This window comes from Arachis ipaensis, chromosome B5, assembly GCF_059453495.1.
Source record: "Arachis ipaensis isolate K30076 ecotype BB chromosome B5, ASM5945349v1, whole genome shotgun sequence".
NCBI classification, from domain to species: domain Eukaryota; kingdom Viridiplantae; phylum Streptophyta; class Magnoliopsida; order Fabales; family Fabaceae; genus Arachis; species Arachis ipaensis.
The window spans coordinates 147,795,564-147,822,289 of NC_142440.1; the positions used below are offsets into that span (position 1 = coordinate 147,795,564).

Consider the following 26,726-nt stretch of genomic DNA (forward strand, 5'->3'; position numbering starts at 1 on the left):
TGACATTTAATGTTAATAGAGACTAAATTAAAAAAAAAATATATAAAGAGACCCAATTAAAAAAAAATATAAAAACTTAATTAAAAATTTAGTGAAACTATAAAAATCTACAGAATAATTAAACTTTTATTATCCACTGAGCTTTTTTTATAGAACTTAGCTTCAGTTAGTTAATGATAAAAACCAAGGTTGCGAGAACCGAATCGGTCATTGAACTGATCAAGTGACCGGTTCAATGGTTCAATGGTTCAATGGGGTTGAACCGTGGTTAAATCGTTTTAAATAAAATATATAATAAAATTAATAAAATTTAATATACATGTAAATATTATAGAAACTAAAGGAACTTATTATAAAAATTTGTCTATTTCAGTGTAAAAGAAACCTACAGATCATAATTAAATTAATTTCTTTCTTCATTCTCAAATTCTCTTTCACTCTCTCTGACTTTTTGCACAACAATAAACTGGTGCTACATAATTCTTCTATCCAGGTTCATCATCTCAGAGCAATTCCCCTTTACCTCTAATCACATCCTTGGCAACAACATACACTTCTTGTTTTTGGAGGCCAGAACCCAAAAGATCATGTTCAAGAATCACAAAAAAGAAATCAGAATAACAAACTTACATGGAAAGTCAAACCACCAGCAACAAAAAATTCAGAATCACAAAAATTTTAACAACTTCTAATCAAATATTCAACAATAAAAACTCGAATCCAAACACAGAGAACTCACCATCCAAAGTTAAAAAATCCAAAAACAGAAAAAATAAACAAAGAATTCATACTCAGCAATCAGCATCCAAATTAAATTCAGAATTATATCACCAACCCCCCAACCCAAAACTCAGAACACAAAATTAACAAAATTAACAACCACTGTTAAAATTAACCATCAACCCCAACTCAGAATTCCATCAACAAAATTAATTCTGCAAAAAAAAAATTCAACAGAATCATTCAAAATAACCATTATTTCAGAAAATCAGCAACATCATAAATTGAAGTAGCACGCTTACCAGCAACGAGGGAGGAAGGGACGTGACGACAAGGAGGAAAAAAATTCAGCTCGGACAGAAAGAGAAGGAGAGAGGGCTCGAGGACAACGACGACAGAGACTGTGACGTCAACAGCTCCAAGCAGATCTTTGAGAGGCGACGACGGCAAGGAGAAGCAATGTCTGCAACGGTGACGAGACACGGTGCAGAGCAAAGAGGCAGCAACGGAAAGACTGACGGAAGCAGAGAAGAGGTGACGGCCAGAAACGATGAGGAGCAGGGCGAGGAGGGGAGAAGCACCGACAACCCACGATGAGGAGTGGATAGCGGTGATGGTGGCGGCTGCTCTTCGTTGGAGTTGGAGGAAGATTGGAAGGAAATTAGGGTTGAAGTGTGGTTAGGTGAGGGACTGAACAAAAGGGGCTGGGGCTATGTGGGGTTCAGACGTTCAGGCTTTCTTTTTTTTTTTAGACAAAATGACACCGTTTAAGGGTTTACTTTTAAACCAGAAAACCCGCTAAAAAACCGGATGATTCTATTGGTTCACCGGTTAACTGTCGATTTGACTGGTTTTTTCACCGATTTTTTGTTAAATGATTTTTGGCTTTATCCAGACCGGTTAGATAACCGGTTCTCAGTTAATCTAGTTGAACCAACCGGTCCGGTTCAGTTTTCAGAACCAGATAAAAACTTATACCGGACATGGTTAAGTAGAAAATAACCTGCTTGTAGTTGTCACGTGACTTTAAACTATGTTGCAGTAATGCTAATGCATTAAGAGAGACCACTTTTATCTATCCAATTTTGTCACAATTGAAATGCGATTTAGAATGGCTAATCAAAACAAGTAATATGTCATGGTTGGATTAGATTTGTTTAGCTGTCTATGATGGATTGAGTTGGATCAATTTTGACTCTACCTAACTTTACCCATTCCTTAGTTATCTTGACTAAAATTGACTAAATTGATTCTTTTTCATCCATGATTAAATATCTCTTAATTTTTTTACTTATTGTCAAATATAGTGTTTAATTTTTACTTAGCATCTAATGGAGACAAGCAGGAATGTTATACTACATGAAGAGATTATCAAAAATTCGAAATCTACCCTAAATTTTTTCAACAAAACTCGAATTTTATGGATTAGGTTAATAAGTTCCCTGGTTGGCCCAATCCAGTAGACACTTTTGTTGGATCCAAATATAAAGTACCATTTTGAAACAAAAAGAAACCCTTCCAAAAAAGGGTAAAAAAAAAAAACACAGCTTGTTATGAGTTACGACTCATGCTAAGAGCAACGTACTATAGCGGGAGGACCAGAGCCTGGTCGGCGACATGACCCTCATTAGCGCCGCCCCCAGTCTGTGTACCCTGTGATACAAAGGGCTGGCAATCCACGAGTTTAACTTTATTTTAAAACTCAAATTTTATTTTAATTTTATCCATATTCTAAAATTTTACACCGATTTTATTCGATTCGACTAATAATAAATTAATTATTTTTAATTAAATATTAATATTTAATTATTTTATAGTTCATAAATAATTAGTTTATCGAATTATAAACCTTATTCAAACCAAGTGAATCGAATTGGATATTTGCGGATAGGGTTATTATGATACTTGACATTTGACCCACCTTATCTGACCAACAACTAGTCACTCACCTCACCGGGCTGCTTTATACTTCAGACGCGAGCGTGTTCGATATTCCAACCCACAGCGCGTGGTCAAGCATTCAAAACTTTCAAGTGGGGTTTCATAAAGTCAATATTGAATAAACCCCAAAGCTGCATGGTCCATGACTACCGGCTCGGTCCTCCCTCTTTTGAAAAACAAATAGACCCCGCCCACGCGCTTCCTCAACCAACCAGTGTTCAGCTCTTCTCCTTTTCAATTTTCAAAATCATTTTCCTTTTCCTTTTCCTTTCCCCTTCGAGTCTTCGACTTCCTCCTCTCACGCCTAAAACCACTGTTTGTTTCCCAAGAAAAGCAGAGGAAGAAAAAAAGAAGAGAAAAGAAAAGAAAAGAAAAGAAAAGAAAGCAGAGCCAGCATCTAAAATAGAAGCAATCAAGTATCCTCACCAACCACCTGCTCAGATTCCGCACTGTCGTTCTCTCCGTCGTCGGATTTTCCTCCATAGATGCCGCGGTCGAGCTCGCACCATCAGCGTCAGAGCTCCGACACCTTCATCTTCGATACAACCTCTCGCGGGAGATGGTTTCAGCAGGTGAGAGAGAGGTTTTTCGTTTGTATGGAAATCTTATGTGTCGAAAGAATTCAAACGAGCTATGCTAATGAATCGTGGTTTGCTTTGCAGGAGTTAGGGTCTTACGGTGGTGGAGGAGGAGCATTTCAAGGGTGGTTAGGGACTCGATCTTCGAGCTTGAGGAAGAACGACGATGATCGTGTTTTCACCAGTGGCCTCCTTGACCTGCATTCCTTCAATACTGAGCTTTTACCTGAGGTTCGGTTACGGTGTGTGTTTGGATTAAGCTTATTTTCTGTTATGAATCAAAGAGTCATTTAGCTGAACATGTTGTCTCTGTGTAAAAGCTTAAGCATTAAAGTTTTGTTTTAATTCAATTTAGTTTGAAATTAAGCTGAGTTGCTTTATTGAGCATAATTTTAATGTTAATGGTTGTTTCTTAATTGCTGGTTGGTTTATTTTGTTAGCATGTAAAGTGGCTGGGAATTCCAAGTTGATTCTCTCAATGGATGTCTTAATGTTTCACAAAATGAGTGTTTAAATTTTGGTAATATTCAGGGACAAATTTTTTTTGATGACTCGGCTGAGGACATTCTCGGTGGCAGCAGACTTGGAACCAAATTCCGCGGCTTGTCTGAGAGCCAAGTCCTTAGGAGTTCCTCCACAGATAAAGAGAGAGCAAACAATGTTGCTAAGATCAAAGTTGTGGTATGCTTTGTGTTGCATGTTTCTCTTCTATGCTTCTTGTAGTTTGCATTTTGTTTGATGCTAATCAATGTTCTTTTAGTTACTTTAGCAGTTACATGTTGATTGAGAATGCTACTTGCTGCTTCAGGTTCGGAAGAGACCGCTAAATAAGAAGGAAATAGCAAAGAAAGAGGAGGATATTATTACCATAGATTCAAATTCTCTTACAGTTCACGAAAGAAAACTAAAGGTGAGAGTCTGTTGTAGGTTTTCTTAGGAAATGTGTCTTCACAGCATGAATTCTGAACTGAAATTGTTATCGAAGTTATATAATCAAGCTCAGTACATTGAAGTCTATGCTACTTTTGTAATAATATTTAGTGCAAATTTTATAAGTAATACAGAATACAGAATGCTTAAGAATTTCACGAGTCAACCAAACTACTGAACATAATAGGATAATGGGGAAAGATTGGGAATCAACTTTTTTTCAGCCAACAATCGGCTACCATTTCTCTTTTTCTTTAAATTTCTCTTCCCCTCCCTTAATTTTTGCTCTTCCTCTACTTTGTTAGCTGATTGTTAGTTAAAGAGAAGCTGGTCACATAGCAAAACCGATAAAATAATGTCCCTCTGCAGCTTTGAGTTCATACACTAGACTTGAACTCCCACATATAAAGTGTGTTGTGCTTTGTTTGCTCCAATAGCATTCAACAGATATAAGCTCCAGTGCCGTAGCAAGCAAAATATTAAAAGTAAAGCCTAAGCATGTAAAACTTTTGTTGGTAATACTTCAATGTAGTTCAAACCAGCTGCCACTAATAATCATTCTCGTAAAGTGATCAATGCCTATTGCGTGTTAATTCAAATTGCACTACACCTTACAAAAACCATAAGGAAGACGATTATTAACTAAGGTCAACATTTTTCTGGCTGATGCTGAGGCATTTTTGTAACGCATTGAAGTAAAAGAATTCATCCTCTACTTCTTGAGTGTTCCACACTATGTTTTCACTCTGCAGGTTGACTTAACGGAATATGTTGAGAAACATGAGTTTGTTTTTGATGCTGTGCTGAATGAAGGTGTTTCAAATGATAATGTGAGTATTTAATATACTGGTGGTTCTTCTTACCACATTGAGTAATAATTCGCTGGTTTTACTAGACTGGTTACATTCTTTCTCTCTAGGTATATGCAGAGACCGTGGAGCCAGTAGTTCCACTGATTTTCCAGCGAACAAAAGCAACTTGCTTTGCATATGGCCAAACTGGTATTTATTTATTTTTTATATTTATATACTAAAAATGTCCTATGAGAGCATACATTGAACACTGATTTCTGAATCGTAAAATTGAGGAATATATTTCGACAATATATAGCTCAACTGAAAATGTTCTATCCAAACACAATATTTTGATGATGAAATGTTGACCGTTCTTAAATATTTCAAAGTATATTTTTTTGCTTTATGAGTAAAGATGTTAATTTTTTTTTTCTAGGCCATTAGAAATTATCTGGATCCATACTGACTACCTAATAATCTACGTTTCTCTATTATTTTCACTTTCAAGTTTTTTGTTCTGCAAACTCTATAAACTCACTCTGCCTATCTCTTACTTGTGCAACTATTCTACTTCATGTATTTTCAACCCCATAACTGATGTTTATGTTTGATATCTTGTTAATTTATTTTCTAGGAAGTGGGAAGACATACACTATGCAACCATTGCCTCTGAAAGCATCTCAAGATATTTTGAGGCTAATGCACCATACTTATCGGAACCAGGGTTTCCAGTTGAATGTTAGTTTTTTTGAAATATATGGGGGTAAAGTATTTGATCTCCTCAATGATCGAAAGTAAGTCAGATATACTTGTGGGCTAGAAAAAGTCTATGTTTGAGGTTGTTTGCCTAATTTTTTATATTTTCATTTTGCAGAAAACTTTTCATGAGGGAGGATGGGAAACAGCAGGTGTGCATTGTTGGCCTCCAAGAATACGGAGTAGCTAAAGTTGAGACAATCAAGGAACTTATTGAAAAAGGAAATGCTGCAAGAAGTACTGGTACAACTGGCGCAAATGAGGAGTCATCTAGATCACATGCTATACTTCAGCTTTGTATCAAGAGATCAACTGATTTGACGGAATCAAAGCCTGCTCGAATTGTTGGCAAGCTATCCTTTATAGATCTTGCTGGAAGTGAACGCGGTGCAGATACAACAGATAATGATAAACAGACTAGGTAGGGATTTTTCACCCCTCCAAATATAAAATTCTTAAATTATTATCTTCCATTACATATTTCCTTCGAATAACTGGGAGACTTATCATATGATGTAATGTGTTTGTCCTAGAGTTTACATTGTTAGATTCCCTATTTTAGTTTCCTTGAACTGATTTTTATTTTATGGTACAGAATTGAAGGTGCTGAGATTAATAAAAGCTTACTTGCATTAAAAGAATGCATCAGAGCTCTAGACAATGACCAAGGGCATATCCCATTCAGAGGAAGTAAATTGACTGAAGTTCTGCGAGACTCTTTTGTCGGTGACTCACGTACTGTGATGATATCATGCATTTCTCCAAGCTCAGGGTCGTGTGAGCATACTCTCAACACTTTGAGATATGCTGACAGGTATATAGTTTGAACTTTGAAAAGTTTCTGATAAGGAAGTGGTTGATCAGATTATATCAAATACCAAAATGAGAATAATATACTAATGGACTGTCATACTCCAGGGTAAAGAGCCTGTCAAAAGGGAACAACTCCAAAAAGGATCCTGTTTCTTCGTCAAATGTTAGAGACTCAACTGTATTGAATTCTGGGTCTTCAATTTTATCTCAGGATGATACCTTCGAGGATGAAGCAACCAATGTATATAATGAGAAGAACCGATTTGGTTGGTCCAAACAACTTGAAAGAGAACCTTCTCCTCCAATGATTGTGGATCGTGTTCCAAGTGGTAGGACTGGTGGAAATTTGGCATCATCTGTGTTTTCTGATTTACAAAGAGGTCAAAGAGGCAGTCAAAATGACAAAGCTGAAAATGGAATTGATTATCCAGGACCAATATATGAACAAGACAGAACAAGAAAAACTAATAAGAGGGTGGATGGCAGCCAGTTATCTAGTTTGGAGGACAAGAGGAAGATTGAATCGTGTGTTAAACATGTAAATCCGCCACAATTTGAGGCTAATCATTCTGTTCCTGATGATGATTTAAATGCCCTATTGAAGGTATGTTTATTTTATGCCATATTTTGATATAATATCTGCGACTATTGAAGTACTGAATGGTGCTTGTTTTGCTTGGTGATTAGGAAGAGGAAGATCTTGTAACTGCTCATCGGAGACAAGTGGAGGAAACAATAGACATTGTTAAGGAGGTGTGTATGAATCTCTGATTGCTTAGTTCAGTGCGTTGCCTAGCTTGGTTGTTTGCTTTAATGCAATTTTTATGCAGGAGATGAATTTGCTTGTTGAAGCTGACCAACCAGGAAATCATTTGGATGATTACATTACTAAATTGAATACCATTTTGTCACAAAAGGCTGCAGGAATCCTTCAATTGCAGACGCAGTTGGCTCAATTTCAGAGACGCTTAAATGAGTATAACGTTTTCATGTCTCCTGGTAACTTATAGTGTTAATGAGGTCATGCTTGGTGTGTTTGTGTTGTGGATGTGCAATACTTTTCACTTATTGTTGCTGAGATCTTCACTGCAATGGATTGTTTCTCATGTGTTTTAGTTAAGAATGTTCACAAGATTATTGTGGTTCTGGAGTTCAGAAATGGGAATCACCCTTGTCTTTGTCTTTGTTCTTTGCCCTAAATCCTCAGACAAGCCACTACTGTGGCTTGAAATGAATTGAACGGTATGCAGATGGGCATCCACAATTTTCGCAATCCGAGGAGTGTACATTATACAGTCGAATTCCCTGTTGGGGGGTTGCTAGTCTTGCAACCTTGAATAGTTGAATCTTTATTCTCAATTTATATTATTGTATTTTTTAATTTATGTACCGTCTTCCTTGATGGATTTGACCATGGCATACTTGTCATCGTGTCTTGTTATATACTATATCACATTCAATGTATCCCCCTTATCTTTCCCTTCCTTTTATGATAATATTAAACCCCAGGGTTAGTTTTGTATTAAGGGAAAAGTAGAAGTACTTTTGGTTTCATTTTTTGTATTTTCTTTTTTAGAAATTTGTGAAAGAAGTGAAAATAAAAGATAAAATTTTATGATTTTCACTTTGTTCACACAATTCTAAAAATCGAAAATATTAAGAACGAAAATAGAAACCAAAACAAACTGGTTCTGGGTGTCTAGTGGTCTTGTGCTGACAAGTGAATGGCCAAATACTGGAAATAAAATATGGAAGGCCATTGGGGAGCACATCTAGATCCTTTGATCATCTTCGATTTGCCTCAGTAGATGTCAATGTGTGTATTTTTCTAAGTTGACTCATTTTAGGGTTGATGACTTGAATGAGGAGTTCTAGATAACAGCTTACTTCATGCCAAAATCTAAAGTCACAATCTCTGGATTTATAATACTTCGTTGGGTGATGCAGATTGCAGATTGCAACTGTTGTATGCTTCACAAAATCTTTTTCAATATTTCTAGGCATACGCAAATAATATCCATTGGTTAAGGGTAGGGTCACCCTTGATCCTTGTTAACTCTGATGATGTTGCCCTAATCTAACTTGCAAAATTGTAATTGAATTCCTTCGTTGTCTCCCTTGACACCTGTCCCACAACACCCGTGCCCTGTTGCTTTCAAAATTCAAAGCACACAACCTTTGTTGTGTCACTACAGTAGTACAGGTCGTTTTGACAATGTCAAATGTGTCATAATAAGTAACACCTTGACCATGATAGCTGCACAGCCCCAAGTGGACACCTTCAGTGCCCACCAAATTACTGTCCTTTTGTTCTCAAAATCTGGTGATGTGTCATTCCTTATAAACTACTGTTATCCAAAGTAAATTATCATGTTAATCCTTGAAATATTAATTTATTTGTCAAAATAGTTGTTATATAAAAGGTTATGTTTCATTGGGTCTTAGGTCATTTGTCTATTTTCACACTTCAAGTTTTAGTTTACTTACAAAATTTTTACCTTGAATGAATCGTCAGACAAACCAAATATTTACTATGAGGTGTTTATTATTTTTTTAAACATTTTTTAATAAATGAATCATTTGAAAGGTAAAATAGTGATTTTTTTTTTTGTTTTATTACATTAAGAGAGGCTCTGATCCGAAACCTCTATACTGGAAAAGGGGACAGATGTAATGTGAGTTAAAAGCTCGTTGGTTGAATCTTTTGAAAGGTAATATAGTGATTTTATTCTTTTATTCATTGATAATTGTTAGTTATTACTTATTGCCATACCAAGACAATGAAGCAGAATCACAAATTATGGTGGAGCATTGATCACAAAGTATTTTTGGCACTGCCACCTGTTGTTGTGTGCAAGAGACACGGTGCTGAAAAGAAACGCTTTGATCTGGCCAATGAAATTTCGTTCTGCTCCATTTTGTTATTATCCTCTTTGTCTGTGTCACCCTTGATGATGACCTTGCTCGGGTTTAGGTGGACATCGTTTATGGGGGGGGGGCTCTTGCTAGCCGTAAATAAAGCATCTACCCTTCTTTTTCGGTTTGGCCTCAAATCCCTGTTATATGTGTACTTACACTTTGGCACTTGTCCATGAACTAAAGTCGGCTCATTATGAATCTGAAAATTTTGGCATAATTTAAGTTCGAAAATTTCATTTCACAACTATTACCATATCGTTATAACACGTACTAATATTTTCTTTAAGATTAGTTAATATTTAATTTTACTGTTTTCGTCATACATTATGGGCTCATTTTCAATTCCAAATACAGCTCATTTTCGTGTAAATAATTTTCTTTTTCTTCCTCCCATCCCTCTGGCTCTTACCCTGACCCTCCCCTTATTTATTTATTTTTTTGGGACGGGTACAAGCACATAAGCTCCAAGAGCTCTGGGACACGGGAGCATTCAGGATAGGATCAAGACAAAAGCCAGCAAAATGAAGCTAAAAACAATTAACATTACGACGAAAATCCTTGAACAACATCTCAATAATCACACGTGGCTAGCAAGTAGGAACTTTATTTCTTGGGAGCTGAGCTACAAGGAATTATAGTTGAAGAAAATTTACATCTAAAGATGAAACATGAGATAAAACTAGCATACTATTAGGTGTAAGATGGGGAAAGGTGGCACTTTATATGGACTCTAAAGAATACTGATTAAATTTGTTCGAATAGAAGGTAAAGTAGTTCCATGATACATTTTTGTCAATGCCTAACCGGTAACCATGATATAATAGTTAACGAACCAACAGCAATTGTGATAGCAATACAGATAATGTAAAATCCAAGTTTATTTATTTATTTTTTTTTTGTAGGCAACATCTTTTGGATAGCTTAGCAGAACCGAATAGACTAACAATAACATGCATGTTGGTGTAGAATCATCAATAACTTTTTCCCGAGTCAAGACAAACTAAGTAGACAAGAACCCTTTTCTAAAGCAAAACCTTCTTATTCTCAAGTACCACACTTTTAGAATAGAGTAAATGAATTGATCTCCATCGAGTCAATAATCTTAGCAAGATTACATTGAGAAAAAAACACGATTGATATTATACTTAATACTAATTTATTAAGTTCGATCAACAAGGGAATTGTCTCTCTAGTTTATGAGAAGCTTAATACGCTCAGACAACACATGTTTGAAGCATGTGATATTCACAACTGTTTCTGGTCTATGATATATTGATATTCGCAAAGATGACGACAATTATGAAAGGGGGACCTCAACTTCCTATTAAATATGCAGAAATGAAGTTTGTAATTTTTTTTTTTTACATCTCTTTTATTCAATTTTTTTATGATAAATGCATCATTAGTATAAAATAGTAAAATAACTACATTTTACATTAATCGCATAAATGATCATTCAAAAGAATTAATATGATTGAATGATTGTATAAAATATTTTATATTGTCAACACATTAAAATATTGTTAATACTAAAAGTAAAATATATATACAAAATTGGTGCATATACCATTCTTCTTAAATATATGATCAAGCTCCCCATACTCAATCCAATATAAAATAATTTTATTTTTTTAAAAAATAAAACTTTGAAAAACTAAGAATTGATATTGATCGTAGTATAAAATTATATAAGTAGAGTAGGAAATACTCGATGTATCACATATTCCAAATACTATGCGCTATGAGTATAAATGTCTCCAATAATAAAACAAGTATAATTTCTTAGTGGTTGTAATAATGTTTAGCTCTACTAGATTGTGTCGCGAACCAATGCCACATTGCCTCAAATGAATTTTAAATCAAGTGTTAAAAATGCACTTAGTGAGACAAAAAGCTCTACTTCAAGCTAACGGTGGTTATGGTGCCCATTCAAGTAGTTAAGTGCCATAAGCCCACAACTTAAAGCACATTAAGTATGTGTGTGTGTGTATATAATCATATTTGACTTCTTGTATGTTGATCCATAACACAATTAATGCAGAGTCACAAAATTATTAACTTTTGTGAACGCAAGTAAATTATCATTTTTAGGGATAGACCAGGAAAATAAACAAAATGGCGCTGATTTATTTTTTCATATATAATGAAAAAATAAAAAAAATAAAAGAGTAAAGTACTGTTTTGGTCCAACTATCATGGTTCACGGTCTTGGACACATTCCAACACTATCGTGTCGATATTCGAACTTATTCAATTTCTTGAATTAAGACCAAGTCAGTTTAACCCTCAATATTTAGCAAAAAAGCTAATAACACAAAAGAACACAAGAGAAATGAAGCGTTGGTGAAAAGACACTCTATTACTCAAGTGTTTTATTACAAATGATTCACACACTCAAACTCTAACTCTCACCTCCTATTTATAGCCACTCACCTCTTTAATTGGTGGTTAGGATTAAATCTAATCAACGGTCTAGATTAATCATTTAGAACCTTCAATACAAATATCTATCCTACCACAACTTTCTAAATACTTCTAGATTATTTCATACTACTCTTTATACTCCTATATACATCCACACTCTTCTAGAATACTCTACGGCCTTTCAGAGTCTTCTAGAATCTTCTAGGGTATTCCGGAATCTTCTACGATATTTTAGAACATTTCAGAACCATCTAGAGCATTCTCAAACACTCCAGAAAAATTATACAAATACCGATAAATCTAACCTTCTAAAATTTACCGGAACATTCTTTCCCACCTAATGCGCAGACGTCCTTATCGTGTTCTGTTCATGATAGCGCTCTATGTGTTCTTGGAATTGCCACAGATCTTCACGAGCTTTCCAAGTAGTTTCGGTTAGCGGGAGTCATTTTCACTTGATCAAGTATTGGATACTTGGTGGTACTCCTCTTCGTCGCACGACGCGATTAGCTAAGATCTCTTTGATTTCTTTATCAAAGGATCTAATCACCACAGGCGGAGCATGACTCGAGTCACCTCTACTCGATTCATCTTGATCTTCATGATATGGTTTAAACATACTCACATGGAAGACCGGGTGGATCTTCATAGAGAGAGGGAGTTATACTTTGTAAGCAACCTCCCCAACACGTCCAATGATCTCAAATGGCTCTTTGTATTTGCGGATTAAGACCTTATAAACCTTGCGAAAGACTTTAAATTGTTGTGGAAGAAGTTTAATCATTACATTGTCTCCCACTTGATAGCTTGCATGCCTCCTCTTCTTATCTACCCATTTCTTCATCCTCTTTGCAGGTTTGTCGAGGTAAGAACGAATGACATCTGCTTGTTCTTCCTATGACTTAATCATATGATAAGCTCCAAGGCTCTTCCTTGAGTAAGAGGAAGAAAGAGAATGTGGTGTAAGCGGCTATTGTTTGGTCACAATCTCGAATGGACTCTTCCCTATGGACTCGCTTCTTTGCAAATTGTATGAGAACTAGGGGTGGAAATAGGCCAGGCCAGGCCAGGCTTTACTCTTAACAGGCCAGGCCTGTAATAGAGTATATCGGCCTTAGCCTGACCTGTAGCCTGGTATAGGCTTTTTAATGAGTACTGAGCCTGGCCTGAAGCCTGTCAATAGGCCTATTTTTTTAATAATAATTAAATTTAAGATATAATTTAATTTTTAAAATTATAAAATATAAAATAATAAATTTATGAATAATATTGATACAAAATACACATATATAATTAAAGAGACAAATGGCTGAGTGGATAAAGATATTTTCATAAGATAGAAGACCCAAGTTCAAATCCTTCAAATAGCATTTTTACTACTATAATAAAACTTTCTATATATATATATATATTTGCAGGCTCAGGCCGGCCTGACAGGCCCAACAGGCTATTTCAAAAGCCTAGGCCTGGCCTTTTAAAGAATATAGGCTTTTTTAATAGCCTGAGCCTGGGCCTATTTCCTATCAGGCCAGGCTGTAGGCCCCTAGCAGGCCGCCTGGCCTATTTTCACCCCTAATGAGAACTGAGCAATGTCTAGGAGTTTTGTCAAATTCTTTTGATTAGCGCTTACAAAATGCCTCAAGTAACACTCGAGTAAGGCATTCACTCTCTCAATCTGCCCATCGGTTTGAGGATGGAAGCTTGTTGAGAAATGAAGCTCCGACCCAAGAAGTTTGAACAGTTCTGTCCATAGTTGTACTGTGAAGCGTGGATCTCGATCACTAATGATACTCTTAGGCAATCTCCAATACTTCACCACATTCTTGAAGAATAGTCGTGCTGCTTCTTCTGTAGTGCAGTCAGTAGGGGAAGGTATAAAAGTAGCATACTTCAAAAATTGATCCACTACCATGAGAATAGATCCAAATTCCTCGGACTTCGATAAAGAAGAGATGAAATCTAGAGAGACACTTTTTCACAGTCGCTCTGATGGAGGCAGAGGTTCCAACAATCCACTTGGTGTCTTGTTTTCAATCTTATCTTGTTGGCACACAAGACAAGTCTTCACATAACTCTCCATTTCATCTCTCATTTGAGGCCAATAATAAGAAGATTCAATTAAATCCAGGGTCCTTCGCTAGCCTTGGTGACCAACCCACTTAGTGTTGTGGGATTCTCTCACTAATTTTCTTCTTAGATTTTTCTATTTGGGAATGTATAGTCTTCTCCCTTTAGTATAGAGAAGGTCATCTTCTAGCCAATATCTTTTGGTCTTACCTTCTCTAGCCAACTCCACCAACTTCTTGGCTAATGGATTATGATACAACCCTTCCTTGTTGGTATGCACAATATCTCCTTCGACCATGGAAATAGCTTCCATCCTGTATGGTACTGAGATAGGCGGTTTCGCTCCTAACTCCAATTCAATCTTATGGTCGACCTTCCTCCAAGGTGGTAGTTGTTTTGGCAACTTGGGAGGCATCACATCCTTATTTTCTTCAAAGACTTTCTCAATTTTAGGGGGAACCGCTTCTTCTTCGGATGTTGACTCCCCTTGTAGTAGAGCCAAAGACATCATCTCCCCCTTCTTGAAACCTTTCTTGAGTTGCAAAGCAGAAAGCATCGGAAGTCCTCCAGCTTTAGAGACTGTAGGGATCATGCATGGAGACTCTTTCTCCATAACGCATACTATGTCATAGTATGACATAGGTATTATATTTGCCTTCCTTTACAAATCGAGCCCGATGACTATTTTGAATTTGTCTATGGATGCTACTGAGAAATCCACAAGGTCCTTCCAAGGACCAAGAGTCATCTCAATCCATTTTGCTACCCCCTAAAGGGGTTCACCCTTGGTATTCACGGGTTTGAACCAGCCATTCTTTTCGGTGATTTTCAACCCAAGCCTCTTTGCTTCATCAGGCATGATGAAGTTGTGTGTAGCACCAGTGTCGATCGTAGCCATGATGGGTTTTTCATTGATAAAGGCTTTGACATACATCAAGCCTTTCTTTTCTGCAGTGCTTGCTTCTTTGCCCTTTACATCATTCATGAGTTGGATAGATCCAACACACTCAGTTACTTGAGATTAAGCCTTTCATTCCTCGGCGATAGATGTTAGAGTCCCTAGCTTGGGACAGTCCTTCATTTGGTGTGGTCCCATGCACACGAAGCATCTTCCTTTGGGCACGAAAGCCTTCTTATTTTCCTTGTACTCTTTCTTTGAAGAGTATTTTCCTTCCTTCTTGGTTAAGAAACTCTTCTTCTTGTCTCTCCCACCTTTAGTAGAACTAGCCTTGGAGGAAGATTTGGGTTTAAAGTCTCTCCTATGATACTCAGTGAGTGATTTGGTCACCACGATGGCCTCATCGACATCCTTAACATTTCTTCTTTGTAGTTCTTGCTTTGCCCAAGGTTGGAGTCCATCAATGAAGAAGAACAATGCATCTTTTGATGCTAAGTTAGAAATTTGAAGCGTCAGAGTAGTGAACTCCTTTACATAGTCGCTAATCGTACTCTTGTGATTCAACTCCCTTAAATTCTTCCTTTCTTCATAGACCACATTCTCAGGGAAGAATTGTCTTTTCAACTCTCTTTTAAAATCTCCTCATGTGGCTATGTTGCAAGTACCATTTTTCCCATCTACGCACTTTCTCCTCCACTACAAAGTAGCATTATCAGAAAGGTAGAGGGCTGCAGTGCGTACCTTTATTGCTTCTTCGACCACCCCTTGGCCTTCGAAGTACCTCTCCATTTGCCATAGGAAGTTCTCCACCTCTCGAGCGTCCCTCACGCCCTTGAACTCCTTTGGCTTTGGGAGATCAATCTTTGTCGTCTCCCTTATAATGGTTGGTCAAGATTTTACCTCCTCAAACCAAACTCGAACTTTCTCAAATAGCTTCAAGGAATTCTCGAGTTTCTCTTCAATTTGGAGCATGCTTTCTTTGAAAGCATCTAGTTCTCCTAACACGTGAGTCTCGAGGGTCTCCTTGTCATGTTCTATCCTTTGGAAGCGCTTATCCATAGAGGATAGAACATTCTCCAACATAGAAACTCTCTCTTCTAAGAAGTTAGAGTCTTTATCTCTAGGCTCACTTGAAGAACGGACCTTTTTGCCTCCCCATTGAGAAGGAATAGTATCTCTTCCCCACAGACCACTTGTGCTCCCTCTCGAACCTTGTTTTGATGCCAAATTGTCACAGCCTTGGACACACTCCAACGCTACCATGCCAATACTCAAACTTACTCAACCTCTTGAGTTAGGACCAGGTCAGTCTAACCCTCAGTATTTAGCAAAAAAGCTAAGAACACAAGAGAACACAAGAGAAATGAAGCTTTGGTGAAAAGACACTCTATTACTCAAGTTTTTTATTACAAATGACTCACACACTTAAAATCTAACTCTCACCTCCTATTTATAGCCATCCACCTCCTTAATGGATGGCTAGGATTAAATTTAATCAATGGTCCAGATTAATCATCCAGAACCTTCAATACAAATATCTATCCTACCATAACTTTCTAAATACTTCTAGATTATTCCATACTACTTTTCATACTTCTATATATATCCACACTCTTCTAGAATACTCTACGACCTTTCAAAGTCTTCTAAAACCTTCTAGGGTATTCTGGGATCTTCTAGAATATTTTGGAACCATCTAGAGCATTCTCAAACACTCCAGAAAACTATACAAACAGCGTTAAATCTAACCTTCTAAAATTTACCCTGACACAACGCTTGAGGTGAATCCTATTTTGGTCTCTAACATTTAAATTGTCCTATTTTTATCCTAAAATGTTTAAAAGGGCATCAATGTGATCCCACCGTCAAATTCCTCAGTTACACTTAACGGAGGTGATGACGTAGAATGTTATGTTATGTGATAGTTATGCCACGTTTGATCATTCCCACCTGTGATACACACACTAAATCTCCAACACTTCAAATATGAAAAACTTCTTTTTCCTCCCCTCATACGAAATTCAGCTCTAACGATCATTCATCAACAATCAATCAAAAGAAAATAGAGAAAGTCTAGCGCTTTTTGGTTGAGAGATTGTGAGGTTGAGGTGGAAACAAGGTCAACAATCACGACACTCGAAGGTTAGTACTCTTCGTCACTTGCTTCGTCCACTTGTTATGCTGTTGAAGTCCTTATTGTATGTCTGTGTTTCTTTGATGTGCGTTGGTGTCTTGTTAGTATCTCATTATTTTTTAGGGTTCCCAAAATCTGCAGTACATGCATGTTTTTTTCTTTCTTGCCCTAATATTGTGTGAGTTGGTCTTTGTTTCTGTATGTGGTTTATTGTTAATTTTGCTTTTAATATTTGTTGATGTCTATTGTTGCTGTGTTTTGGTACATTTTACAGGTTAATTTTTGCAATGAGTCATTTTAGTGTGAAGATATACCACCGTGGGAGGTTTGAGTTTGATGGAGAACCCCTGCATTATGTGGGTGAAGAGACCACTATTGTTGACTATTGCGATGAAGATAGATGGAGTTTAATTGAGGCTATTGATATAGTAACTACCAGGGTTACATGAAGCAAGACATAGCTACAATGTGGTATAAATCTCCTAAGGAAGGTACAGTGGATGGATTGAAGATGTTTAGAATTGACAATGATGCTTTGAATATGGCCAAAATTAGGATGAGAGAGCATTTTGTGGAGCTGTTTGTGGTGCACAAGGCTGGTACTTTAACTAAATCCTGCATCATTGAGAAAATTGAGAAGCAAGATGTCATGGGTTCTACTAAAGGAACTAAGGCAATTGTTGGGCCGGTGCTAGGGCAAGTGTTGGGCCTAGTAAGAGGAATGAATAAAGTAAGAAGAGTGATGATGCCAAAATGAATGCAACTACAACTAGAGTGATAGTGGACATAACTGAAGTGGAGGTTGATGATTTTGAGGGTGGAAGTGGTAATGAGTCTGTGGATAGGAGTGATAATGATCCTGATGTTGGACTGACAATGAATTTGAAAATAGTGCTGCAGACATTGCATTTGATAATAGTGATGATGACTAGAGTGGTGATGGAGGGTTGCATGATATTGAGATAAATAATAAGAAGGATTTTAGATATTTTGATGGTAATATTTAAGTTAAAAATATTAATATGGAGGCCAATGAGAGCAGAGCAAAGAAAAAAGTGGTTGCTGGGTTCAGGGATGAAACTGACGAGTATGATAGTAATGAATTCTTAGACCTTCCTATAAGTGATGAAGAAGGAGATCAGATGTGCCTTGAGGAACTTCTCTCTGCACAAGCAACTAAAAAACATGAGTGAATACAAGTGACAAGTTAAAACTTTGTTTGTTTCAAGAGACCAATTCAAAGATTGTGCTACTAGTTATGTTGTTCATAGTGGAAGAGGTTAGAAATTCACCAAGTGTGATGGGAGGAGGGTTGAGGTGATTTGCCAAGATGAATGGAGTTGGTATGCATACTGTGAAAAGCTAAAGAGGGAGAATACATGGTAGCTGAAGAGTTGCTATAATAAGCACACCTACAGCAAGTATACTAAGATTGAAATCATGCATGCTAAGTGTTTAAGTATAGTGCTTATGAAGAAGATAGATGAGAATTTAAAGATAAAACTAACCACTTTAATGAGAAAAGCACACAACAAGTGGAATGTAGATCTCACCAAATCCAAACTGCTAGAGTGAAACAATTTGTCCTTGATGAAATTAATGGTACATATGAAGAGCAATACAAGATGCTTTACGACTAATTGTAGTGAGCTGTTGAAGAGCAATCCAGGGTCTTTAGTTCATCTCCAAGTTCGAAGACCTACAGAATTTGGTTTAGAGACACCACCTCCTTGGATGGATATGAGACCAACATTTGAGAGGGTTTATGTGTGTTTGGACGCTTGCAAAAAAAAAATTCATGGTCTTCAAAAATATCATTGGGCTTGATTGATGCTTCATCAAAATCCCATGTGAAGGACAACTGTTGACAGCAATTGGGTGGGATTGAAATGACCAAATTTTGTTTATTGCTTATGTTGTTGTAGAGGCAAAAACTAAGGACTTCTGTACATGATTTCTGCATCATTTGTGTGATGACTTGAGAGTTGACAGGATTAGACATTGCACCTTCATGAGTGATCAACAGAAGATATGCTATTTAATTTACACATCATTTTTTAACTAAACAAATTTATTTTATGTAGTTGCTGACTTGGTGTGATGTATAATAAATGCAAAGATTGATATCCACCTTTAGTGAGTTGCTGTCTGAAATAGATCATAGAATTTGTATGAGACACTTATACATTAACTTCAGGAAGATATTTTCAGGGTCCAATTGAAGCTGATGATATGGTATGCTTCAAAGGTAACCTATGTTCAAGAGTGAAAAATAAGGATGCACAAAATTTAGAAAATAGATGTTGTGGCCTACACCCACCTGATGAAAATTTCACCAAAATATTAGAGCAAGTCTAGGTTTTCTGTTTTGCTTAGATGTATGTGATGTACTAGTTAATAATATATGTAAGTGCTTTAACTAAATTATTATAGAGGTTAGAGAAAAACCAACTGTGTCTATGTTGGAGGACATTAAGGTCTATTTGATGAATAGGTGTGCTGATAATAAGAATAGTATAATCACATATATAGAGAATGTTCTACCAAAAATTAAAAAAAAATAGAAAAAGAACTTGACCAAGGAGGTAACTGGATGGCCATATATGCTGGGAGAGACAAATATGAGGTTTATAATACCCATGGAAATAGGAAAAAATTTGTGCTGGATTTAAGCAAACGTGAATGTTCATGTAGGAAGTATCAATTGGCGGGTATCCCATGTCAACATGCAATGAGTTGCATTATGAAGATGTGTTTTGATGTTGATAGTTATTTTGATGACTGCTTCAAAAAAGATACATATGTTAGGTGCTATGAACATATTATTTATCCTGTTAATGGTTCTAACTTATGGGAAAGGACTCTCCATGATGATGTGCTGCCTCCAGTGTTTAGAAAATCTATTGGTAGGCCAAAAAAAGAGTAGGAATAAAAGTGCTAATGAAATCAATAATGGATCATTGTCAACATTGTCCCAAGGAGGCCAATAGCAAAAGTGTTCTTATTGCTTTACAAATAGACAAAACAAGAGAATTTGTCCTAAGAAGCACAAGGTGGAAGCAAGTTCATAAAAAATACTATAATTCTTCACTTAATAAAAATTCATGTTTCTTGATATCTTGATCTAACTTCACTTATGCTTCTATATTTGGGTTAAACATATTGCTACGAAGAGAGCTGGATCAACCAAGAAGACCATGCCATCAACTTCAATCACTGGATCAAACAAAAATGCTGGATCAACCAAGACAAAGAGCAAGGTTTCAGTGGACAAGGAGCTAAAGAGGAAGTCACCAAATGTGGCATCTACCCAATAGTCTCAGACTACCACCAAGAGGACCAAGGCCACCACCACTCAAGCTCAAGGCCATAGCTCCAACCTTACTCACCAAAGCCCATCAAAGAGAGTGCTGAAGTTTATGGCAAAAACACCACCAAGGACTTTGAAGAATCTGAAGTGATTTTTTTGCATTTTTTGTCCGTGTGTTTTTTTTTAGGCTTTGGTTACTTTGGTTATAAGATTTGGTTTGTAATGGTATTGGCATAAACTGTAGTGCCATTTAGAGTATGACTTTGGTTAGTTGCCTAAATTACATTTATGATTAAAACCTACTTTTATTATGTGTTTATGGTTAAGACTTACTTTTATTATGTATTTATGGCTAAGACTTACTTAATTTGTTTTATGGTGAAGACTTTTTTTGATTATGCATTTTGTTAATGATATTGCTATAATGAAAATTACAAATACTTATGAGTTTTATTAATGATATTGCTACATTGAAAATTACAGTAGAGATGCTTATGAATTTTTATGTTTATTTGGTTTAACAAAAAACTTCAATATTTTGATGAAAATTATGCAGAATCATTTTCTTAAAAAGGATCAACTTTATTAATTCCAATCCGAATACATTCACAATGACTGCAAACACATTTTTATATAAAGCAATTGCTCTTTAATACATTGATTTCCCTAATTCACCCTAAATTCTCTAACTATTATTCTTCAACTAGTTCATAATTATGGTAGTCTTCTCTATTCTGTGCTTATTGTCCTTTCATATAGTAAGAAAAGTGCCAGCATCCAACTAACACTACCCACTGCAATAGCAACCATAAATCTTGTTTCAACAGATGTAAGTTTTTTCTTCAACAAATTTTTTTCTCCTCAGTCTTGCTAGTTGTGTATCTTCTCCTTCAAGCTCTGCCCATGAAAAGAAATCACATTCCTCTCTAACCTGATTTTAATTATATGTTTAGAAATTTTAATCCAATAATATCTTTAGGAATTTTAATTCAAATTTTAATCCACATATTTTGCATCATAGGAAGTAATCTAACTTTGGTATATTACCTGATAGTTCACACAACTCCAGAATCTTCGTCCAAGATTTTTAGGCGTCGAAGAAGTTTTTAGCATTGGTCTTTTACCGCACAAGCAACTGGTTCTTCTCCTTCGGGCCGGGTTATTGCGGCAAGATGATTGAGAAGACATTGAATCTCGAAAGTGACCTCTAACTTCTGTTGGGAATAAGTAGTATGACCACAATCAAATCAATCACGTGTCAAATAATTTGTTATTGTTATTATATTAAAATGTTAATATAATAACGTCCTTGATTAAATTTAGAGATTTATCATTGGGATAGTGATCACAATATTGAGAGATGAATCTTTTATAAATTAATCTAAATTGTTCTTGGTCATAGAATTATTAAAAAAAAGACATTAATAATCCGAAAAGATCAATATATATATAATGGTCTTCATTGGATGAATATTAATAGTTCTCATTTATTAAATTATATATATAGATGGTGCATATAGAGATATGACTATTGAGCTGACTCAATTTGAAAATTCTTAATGGTTATAATTACCGCATATTTGTCAATAGGATATTCTCAAGATGAACATAGTAATAGAGTTTCCTTTGACCTGCGACTGTCATAGTAATTAACAATGTATTTATTATACTTTGATTCTGGGCACCTAATACCTTAGGGTGCTAGTTGAATGGATATTGGGTATAATTTAAATACTTGTAGAATTAATGATAAGTCAATAAGAAATCCGTCAACTCTCGATAAAGAGTTTGAGCTCTATGATTATAAGGACTGAGATGAATAAAACCTTGGTCAAAGGATTGAATGAATGAAGAAATGAGTTTCTTAAATCATTCACAATTCATTATAATAATGGTAACAAGTTAGAGTTTGACAATTAAACCATACTCTAAGGGTTAACCAAGAGCTGGAAAGATGGAAGGAATTATACTTTGTTCTTCTGAGGTTCTTAGTAAAAATAGATTACTTCAAACTATCGGGTCGTTGAGGAGTGTTGCTAGACGCCAACCTTTATTAGTAAATTTAGTATGACTAATTTACTACCTGCTTAGTATTGAACCTATGGGGTCACACACTAACGAGTGTTCTAATCTTTGCTATAGAATTATTTAATTATTATTTTGATTTGATCAAATAAATAATTATATTAATTTAAATGGAATATTATTATATTTTTTGCTAGCACCAAGAATATAATAATAGTATGATAATTGAGAATATTAAATGAGATTTGAGAATAATTAGTTATTCTATTTCTAAATTTAGATGAGATCCTAACTAATTCTGTTTCAAATTGAGTTATGATATGATTCATAAATTTGAAGGATTCAGATTTAGAATTTCAAGATATGATTTAAATTTGAATTGAGATTCAAATTTAAAATCGGTAATAAATCTCATACTATATATATGTATACCAAGAGTAGAGGAATGCGACAGAGATGAGAATAAAACACACGAGTTTTATTCCTTTACCTCTACACACATAAATGGATGTGAGCCTAATTCTTGGAGAAGAATTTTATGGTGTGCAAAGAGTTGCAAGAGGTTTCTCAATTTAGATCAGATGTCCATTGGTCAAGGAGTTGACAGCAAATATTAGTCTCGGTGTGGATACGCATAGCGCCTTCGTACCATCGAAGGAGAAAAAGATTTTTACTAGCGTACTCAGGTATTTAGATCTAATCTACTATATATTTATTATTGGAATAAAGTTTAAGCACAAAATAGATCTTTAGGATTACTTTTTTTTCTTCCGTTGCGTGTTATGAACACATGGTAATCCTTCAATTTCTGTCTCGGAATGCGATGGATTTGGGAGAAATGGAAGAGAGGAAGCATTTAGGGTAAGGTTTTGCCATTTTTTATATTTTTAATTTATAATTTTTTTTTCATTCTAACTGTTATCTTCACTGTAAGTGCCACGTTAAACATTCTACGTCATTACTTCTATTAAGTGTAACTGAGGAATTTGATGGTGGGATCACATTGATATCCTTTTAAATGTTTTAGGATAAAAATAAGACGATTTAAACGTTAAAGACCAAAATATAGGATTCACCTCAAACATTGGAAACTAAAACAGTACTTTATCCAAAATAAAAATATTAGAAATCTAACATTTTTCACATATGTTATTCTTTTTATTTGTTTATTTATATTTAATAATATTATTAATAAAAATAAATTGATATTTCCTAATATAAATTAAATTTAAACAACAGCACTTATTTAAAATTGGAAAAAAGTATATTTTTTTAAAAATAGGTAGAGATTGTTGGCGAATTTTTTTTAATGATTTGTTGGGAGGCGAAATAAAAAATATAAATGATTGGTAATTTCCAGAAATATGAAGACAAAGAGAATTTATTAGAGCAAATGGTATATTCTTAAAAAAAATTCAAAAGCGAAATTGTCCTTGGTGAATTGCAACTTTTTTTTAAAAAAAAAAAGGTGAATTCGCTAGGAACAAATTGTCATTTCTATTTTTTAATTTTTGAAAAGCAAATTAACATTTTTATTTTTATTTTTTAAAATATAATTAATTAAAAGTGAATTGTCTTTTCCATTATTTTTTAATTTTTAAAAATACAATATGCCATAGCCGAATTCTAAACACAATACGTAAAAAAAAATACTATTTTTATCATACACCAAACACTCTTAACATTCATATAAAAATACAGTTCTTACTAATTATTTGTGTATTTAAATTATTTTTTAATTAATAAAATAAAGAAAGCACATGTTAATGTTAAAAAAATATTAATATCAAAATAGTATATATTATAAAAAATATAAACGCAAAATTGATAAATAATTATATTACATTATTTTTCTATAAATCACTTAATCGAGAATCATATACAAATTAAAAAGGGGAGATTGTTAACTACTATGTGAAGTAGAAAACCATGTAGCACTATTGAGATATTGATAATTTAGTGGCATCCACCAGTCGCAATGTGACTGGTTATTTCAGTTCCACGTCTCCCCAACTTTATATGATGTGTAATAGTGAACTTGAAAGGGATCTAAGAATGATAGTTCAGAATCGGAGTCATTGCATGCCCAGCAACCTGTGAAAATGTTATTTTTCAAAACTCTCTTCATGCATGTGATCTTTAATTAAGCTTTTGGAAACTAGTTAGTTGTTAATAAGTAGCATAACCAACTTAAATAGATCAAGTGGTTAGCTTATTTGTTTATTTAAATAATTAAGTATTGAAGTTTGAATTTTATTTTTCACATACAACATTATTTTATTGAATATTTCTTATCGATTTCAAGAATCCCTAAAAAGAAAAAAAGTTTAATTAGTAAAGTAGCATTATTTTTCATCATATATAAGAAATAAATAGAACAATTCTCCTTTGTTTTTCTCCCCTCTTAATTAATCAAGATTTTGTTTGATATATGAATAGGAAAAGGGATGTGATTTTATGTCAACATTAAATAAAGTTGATTTTGAAATCATAAGATTCATACTACTATATCTTATGAAAAGTGTAGAATAATATAAAATCTATAGAACCAACAAAATACATGCCCCTTAGAAGGATCCTTTTTATTAGTAGCTTGGATTGTGTTCTCTCTTTCAATGTCGCAAAGATAGGTACACATGTATCTTCCCACCCTACCAAACTCATGAGAAAGTTATAAGTTAAATTCAAGGTTACTAGCAAAGCAGTTATGCCAATATATATCATATGGTTTAGATTTAGATTATGTTTTTATGTATATTTATCTATGTTAATATATAGAATAATGACGAACAAATCTAGTTAGATAGAGTATAGTAATTTGTCATGTCAAAACTAATGCAGCTAATAATAAGAAATATTTATTTAATGAGGAAGCTTGTGATAGAAAATTGATACTGGCACTGTGTTACACTTCTCTGGACATTTCTTGAAGATCATATAAAACATGAAATAAATAGTATCCTAGATTAAACTCCTTCAAGTCGGTTTAAGAAGATTTAATTGAAGTCATTATATGGTATCTTATGACAAAGACACTATATCTCTTAAGATTCTATCCAAAATGTTCCTATCATCGGTCATCACAAACCTTAGTTAATGCTATAGTATCTATCTCTCGAAACCCCCTTAAATTTGTGTTGTTTACATTGTTGTTGACAATCACGGTAACCCCAGATTTGAGTTTTACCCAAAAAAAAGAGACAAAAAAAAAAAAAATATTACAGCAGTTTCTCGAACATGTGATGTGATGAAATATATTTGTATTTTTATATAAAAGATGCTGCGTGCATATAAAAAAAATAGATACTAAATTAACTATACGTATAAAATATATGTTAAAATATAAAATAATATATTTAAAATTATATAAAAATTAAAGAATACTTGTATATGTATTTTAAGTATATAATAGTTAATTTAGTGATTAATTTTTAGTGTGTATAAAATATTTATAATTTTTTCTATAGCATATTTAATATGTATTTTAAAAATATTATAATCACTCATTTTTTCTATAATTTCTAATATTATAAATAAAAATTAAATCATCAGAGATATTTTTATAAAATATATTAAATATTAATGTGTTGTAAGAGTATGTAAAAAATTAATGTTTTTTTGTTTCAAGTGGATTCACCATCCTATTTAAGTGATGATTATCCTTGATTGTCTCTACGGTGTGCAAATCTTGAATCTATTAATACAAGTCATACACACAAGTAAAGAGATATAAGGAGGTAATTTTCTATTTGATTTTAATTATTTCAGGCAATTTTATTGGTGGACTCACTAATCCACATGTTGGAAATCAATAATCTTGCTCAGGAGTTGTTTATCAAACTTAGACCCTAAGAAAACGTTCCCCTTTGAATTAACTAATAATTACCAATAACCAACCAATCAGGTGCTTAATCTGCTTCTCCACTTCTCAAATTATCTAATATTATTTTCTGATTACTTAACCAATTAATTAATCAAAGGCTAGAATATATGCCTCACTATTTCAATTTGTGCTATCTACCTTTCTATTTCAAGAGATAAGACAACAAATTAAAAGAGCATTCACTCTTGTGCCAACTTCATGCAAGTTTACCTAAACTTGATCATGGGCCATAGTTAATTAATCAATTAATTGATTAATGACTTATATTAAATATTATTAGATGTGAACACAAATGAATCAAATTCGGCGTGTTTTAACTTGTTTTGGATGTAAAATAGTAATATTAATAAATAATATAATTTGCAGTTTAAATTTCATAGATTTGTTATGAAATGGTCAAGGAATGCAAGAGTAAATCAATACCAATATAGTATAAGTCATACCTAAGTAGGCCCCGAAGTTAATACTAAGTTGGAAAGTACCGTCAAGCAAAGGGAATAGCACAAATACAAGAAAATCACAAGCAAACAAGAG

At 34.4% G+C, this 26,726-nt stretch overlaps 1 protein-coding gene and 1 long non-coding RNA gene across 3 annotated transcripts; one reads left to right on the top strand and one right to left on the bottom strand.

Moving 5' to 3' along the window:
- Positions 1 to 288: 288 nt before the first annotated feature.
- On the bottom strand, positions 289 to 1,694 carry LOC110262594 (uncharacterized). Of its 2 annotated transcripts, none has more exons than XR_015883527.1 (2): positions 1,023 to 1,694; positions 289 to 553 (listed from the first exon to the last, which is right to left on the bottom strand). It is a non-coding gene; the product is annotated as an uncharacterized LOC110262594 (long non-coding RNA). The 2 variants fall into 2 exon arrangements; XR_002347424.2 differs by having other exon boundaries at positions 289 to 556.
- Positions 1,695 to 2,616: 922 nt separating this feature from the next.
- LOC107644369 (kinesin-like protein KIN-13B) lies at positions 2,617 to 8,016 on the top strand. Its single transcript, XM_016348207.3, has 12 exons — positions 2,617 to 3,233; positions 3,324 to 3,470; positions 3,771 to 3,920; positions 4,048 to 4,149; positions 4,922 to 4,999; positions 5,089 to 5,170; positions 5,598 to 5,757; positions 5,838 to 6,140; positions 6,315 to 6,533; positions 6,638 to 7,136; positions 7,220 to 7,285; positions 7,363 to 8,016. The coding sequence occupies exons 1-12, from the start codon at positions 3,147 to 3,149 to the stop codon at positions 7,540 to 7,542; spliced, it is 2,073 nt and encodes a 690-aa protein (XP_016203693.1). The 5' UTR covers positions 2,617 to 3,146; the 3' UTR covers positions 7,543 to 8,016.
- The last annotated feature ends 18,710 nt before the right edge of the window (positions 8,017 to 26,726 follow it).

Excerpts from the sequence above, each read along its gene's own strand:
- LOC107644369 (XM_016348207.3), top strand. The coding sequence starts at position 3,147 with ATGCCGCGGTCGAGCTCGCACCATCAGCGTCAGAGCTCCGACACCTTC. Across the intron at positions 4,150-4,921 it reads TTCACGAAAGAAAACTAAAG|GTTGACTTAACGGAATATGT; the intron begins GTGAGAGTCTGT and ends TTCACTCTGCAG. Across the intron at positions 6,534-6,637 it reads ACTTTGAGATATGCTGACAG|GGTAAAGAGCCTGTCAAAAG; the intron begins GTATATAGTTTG and ends GTCATACTCCAG.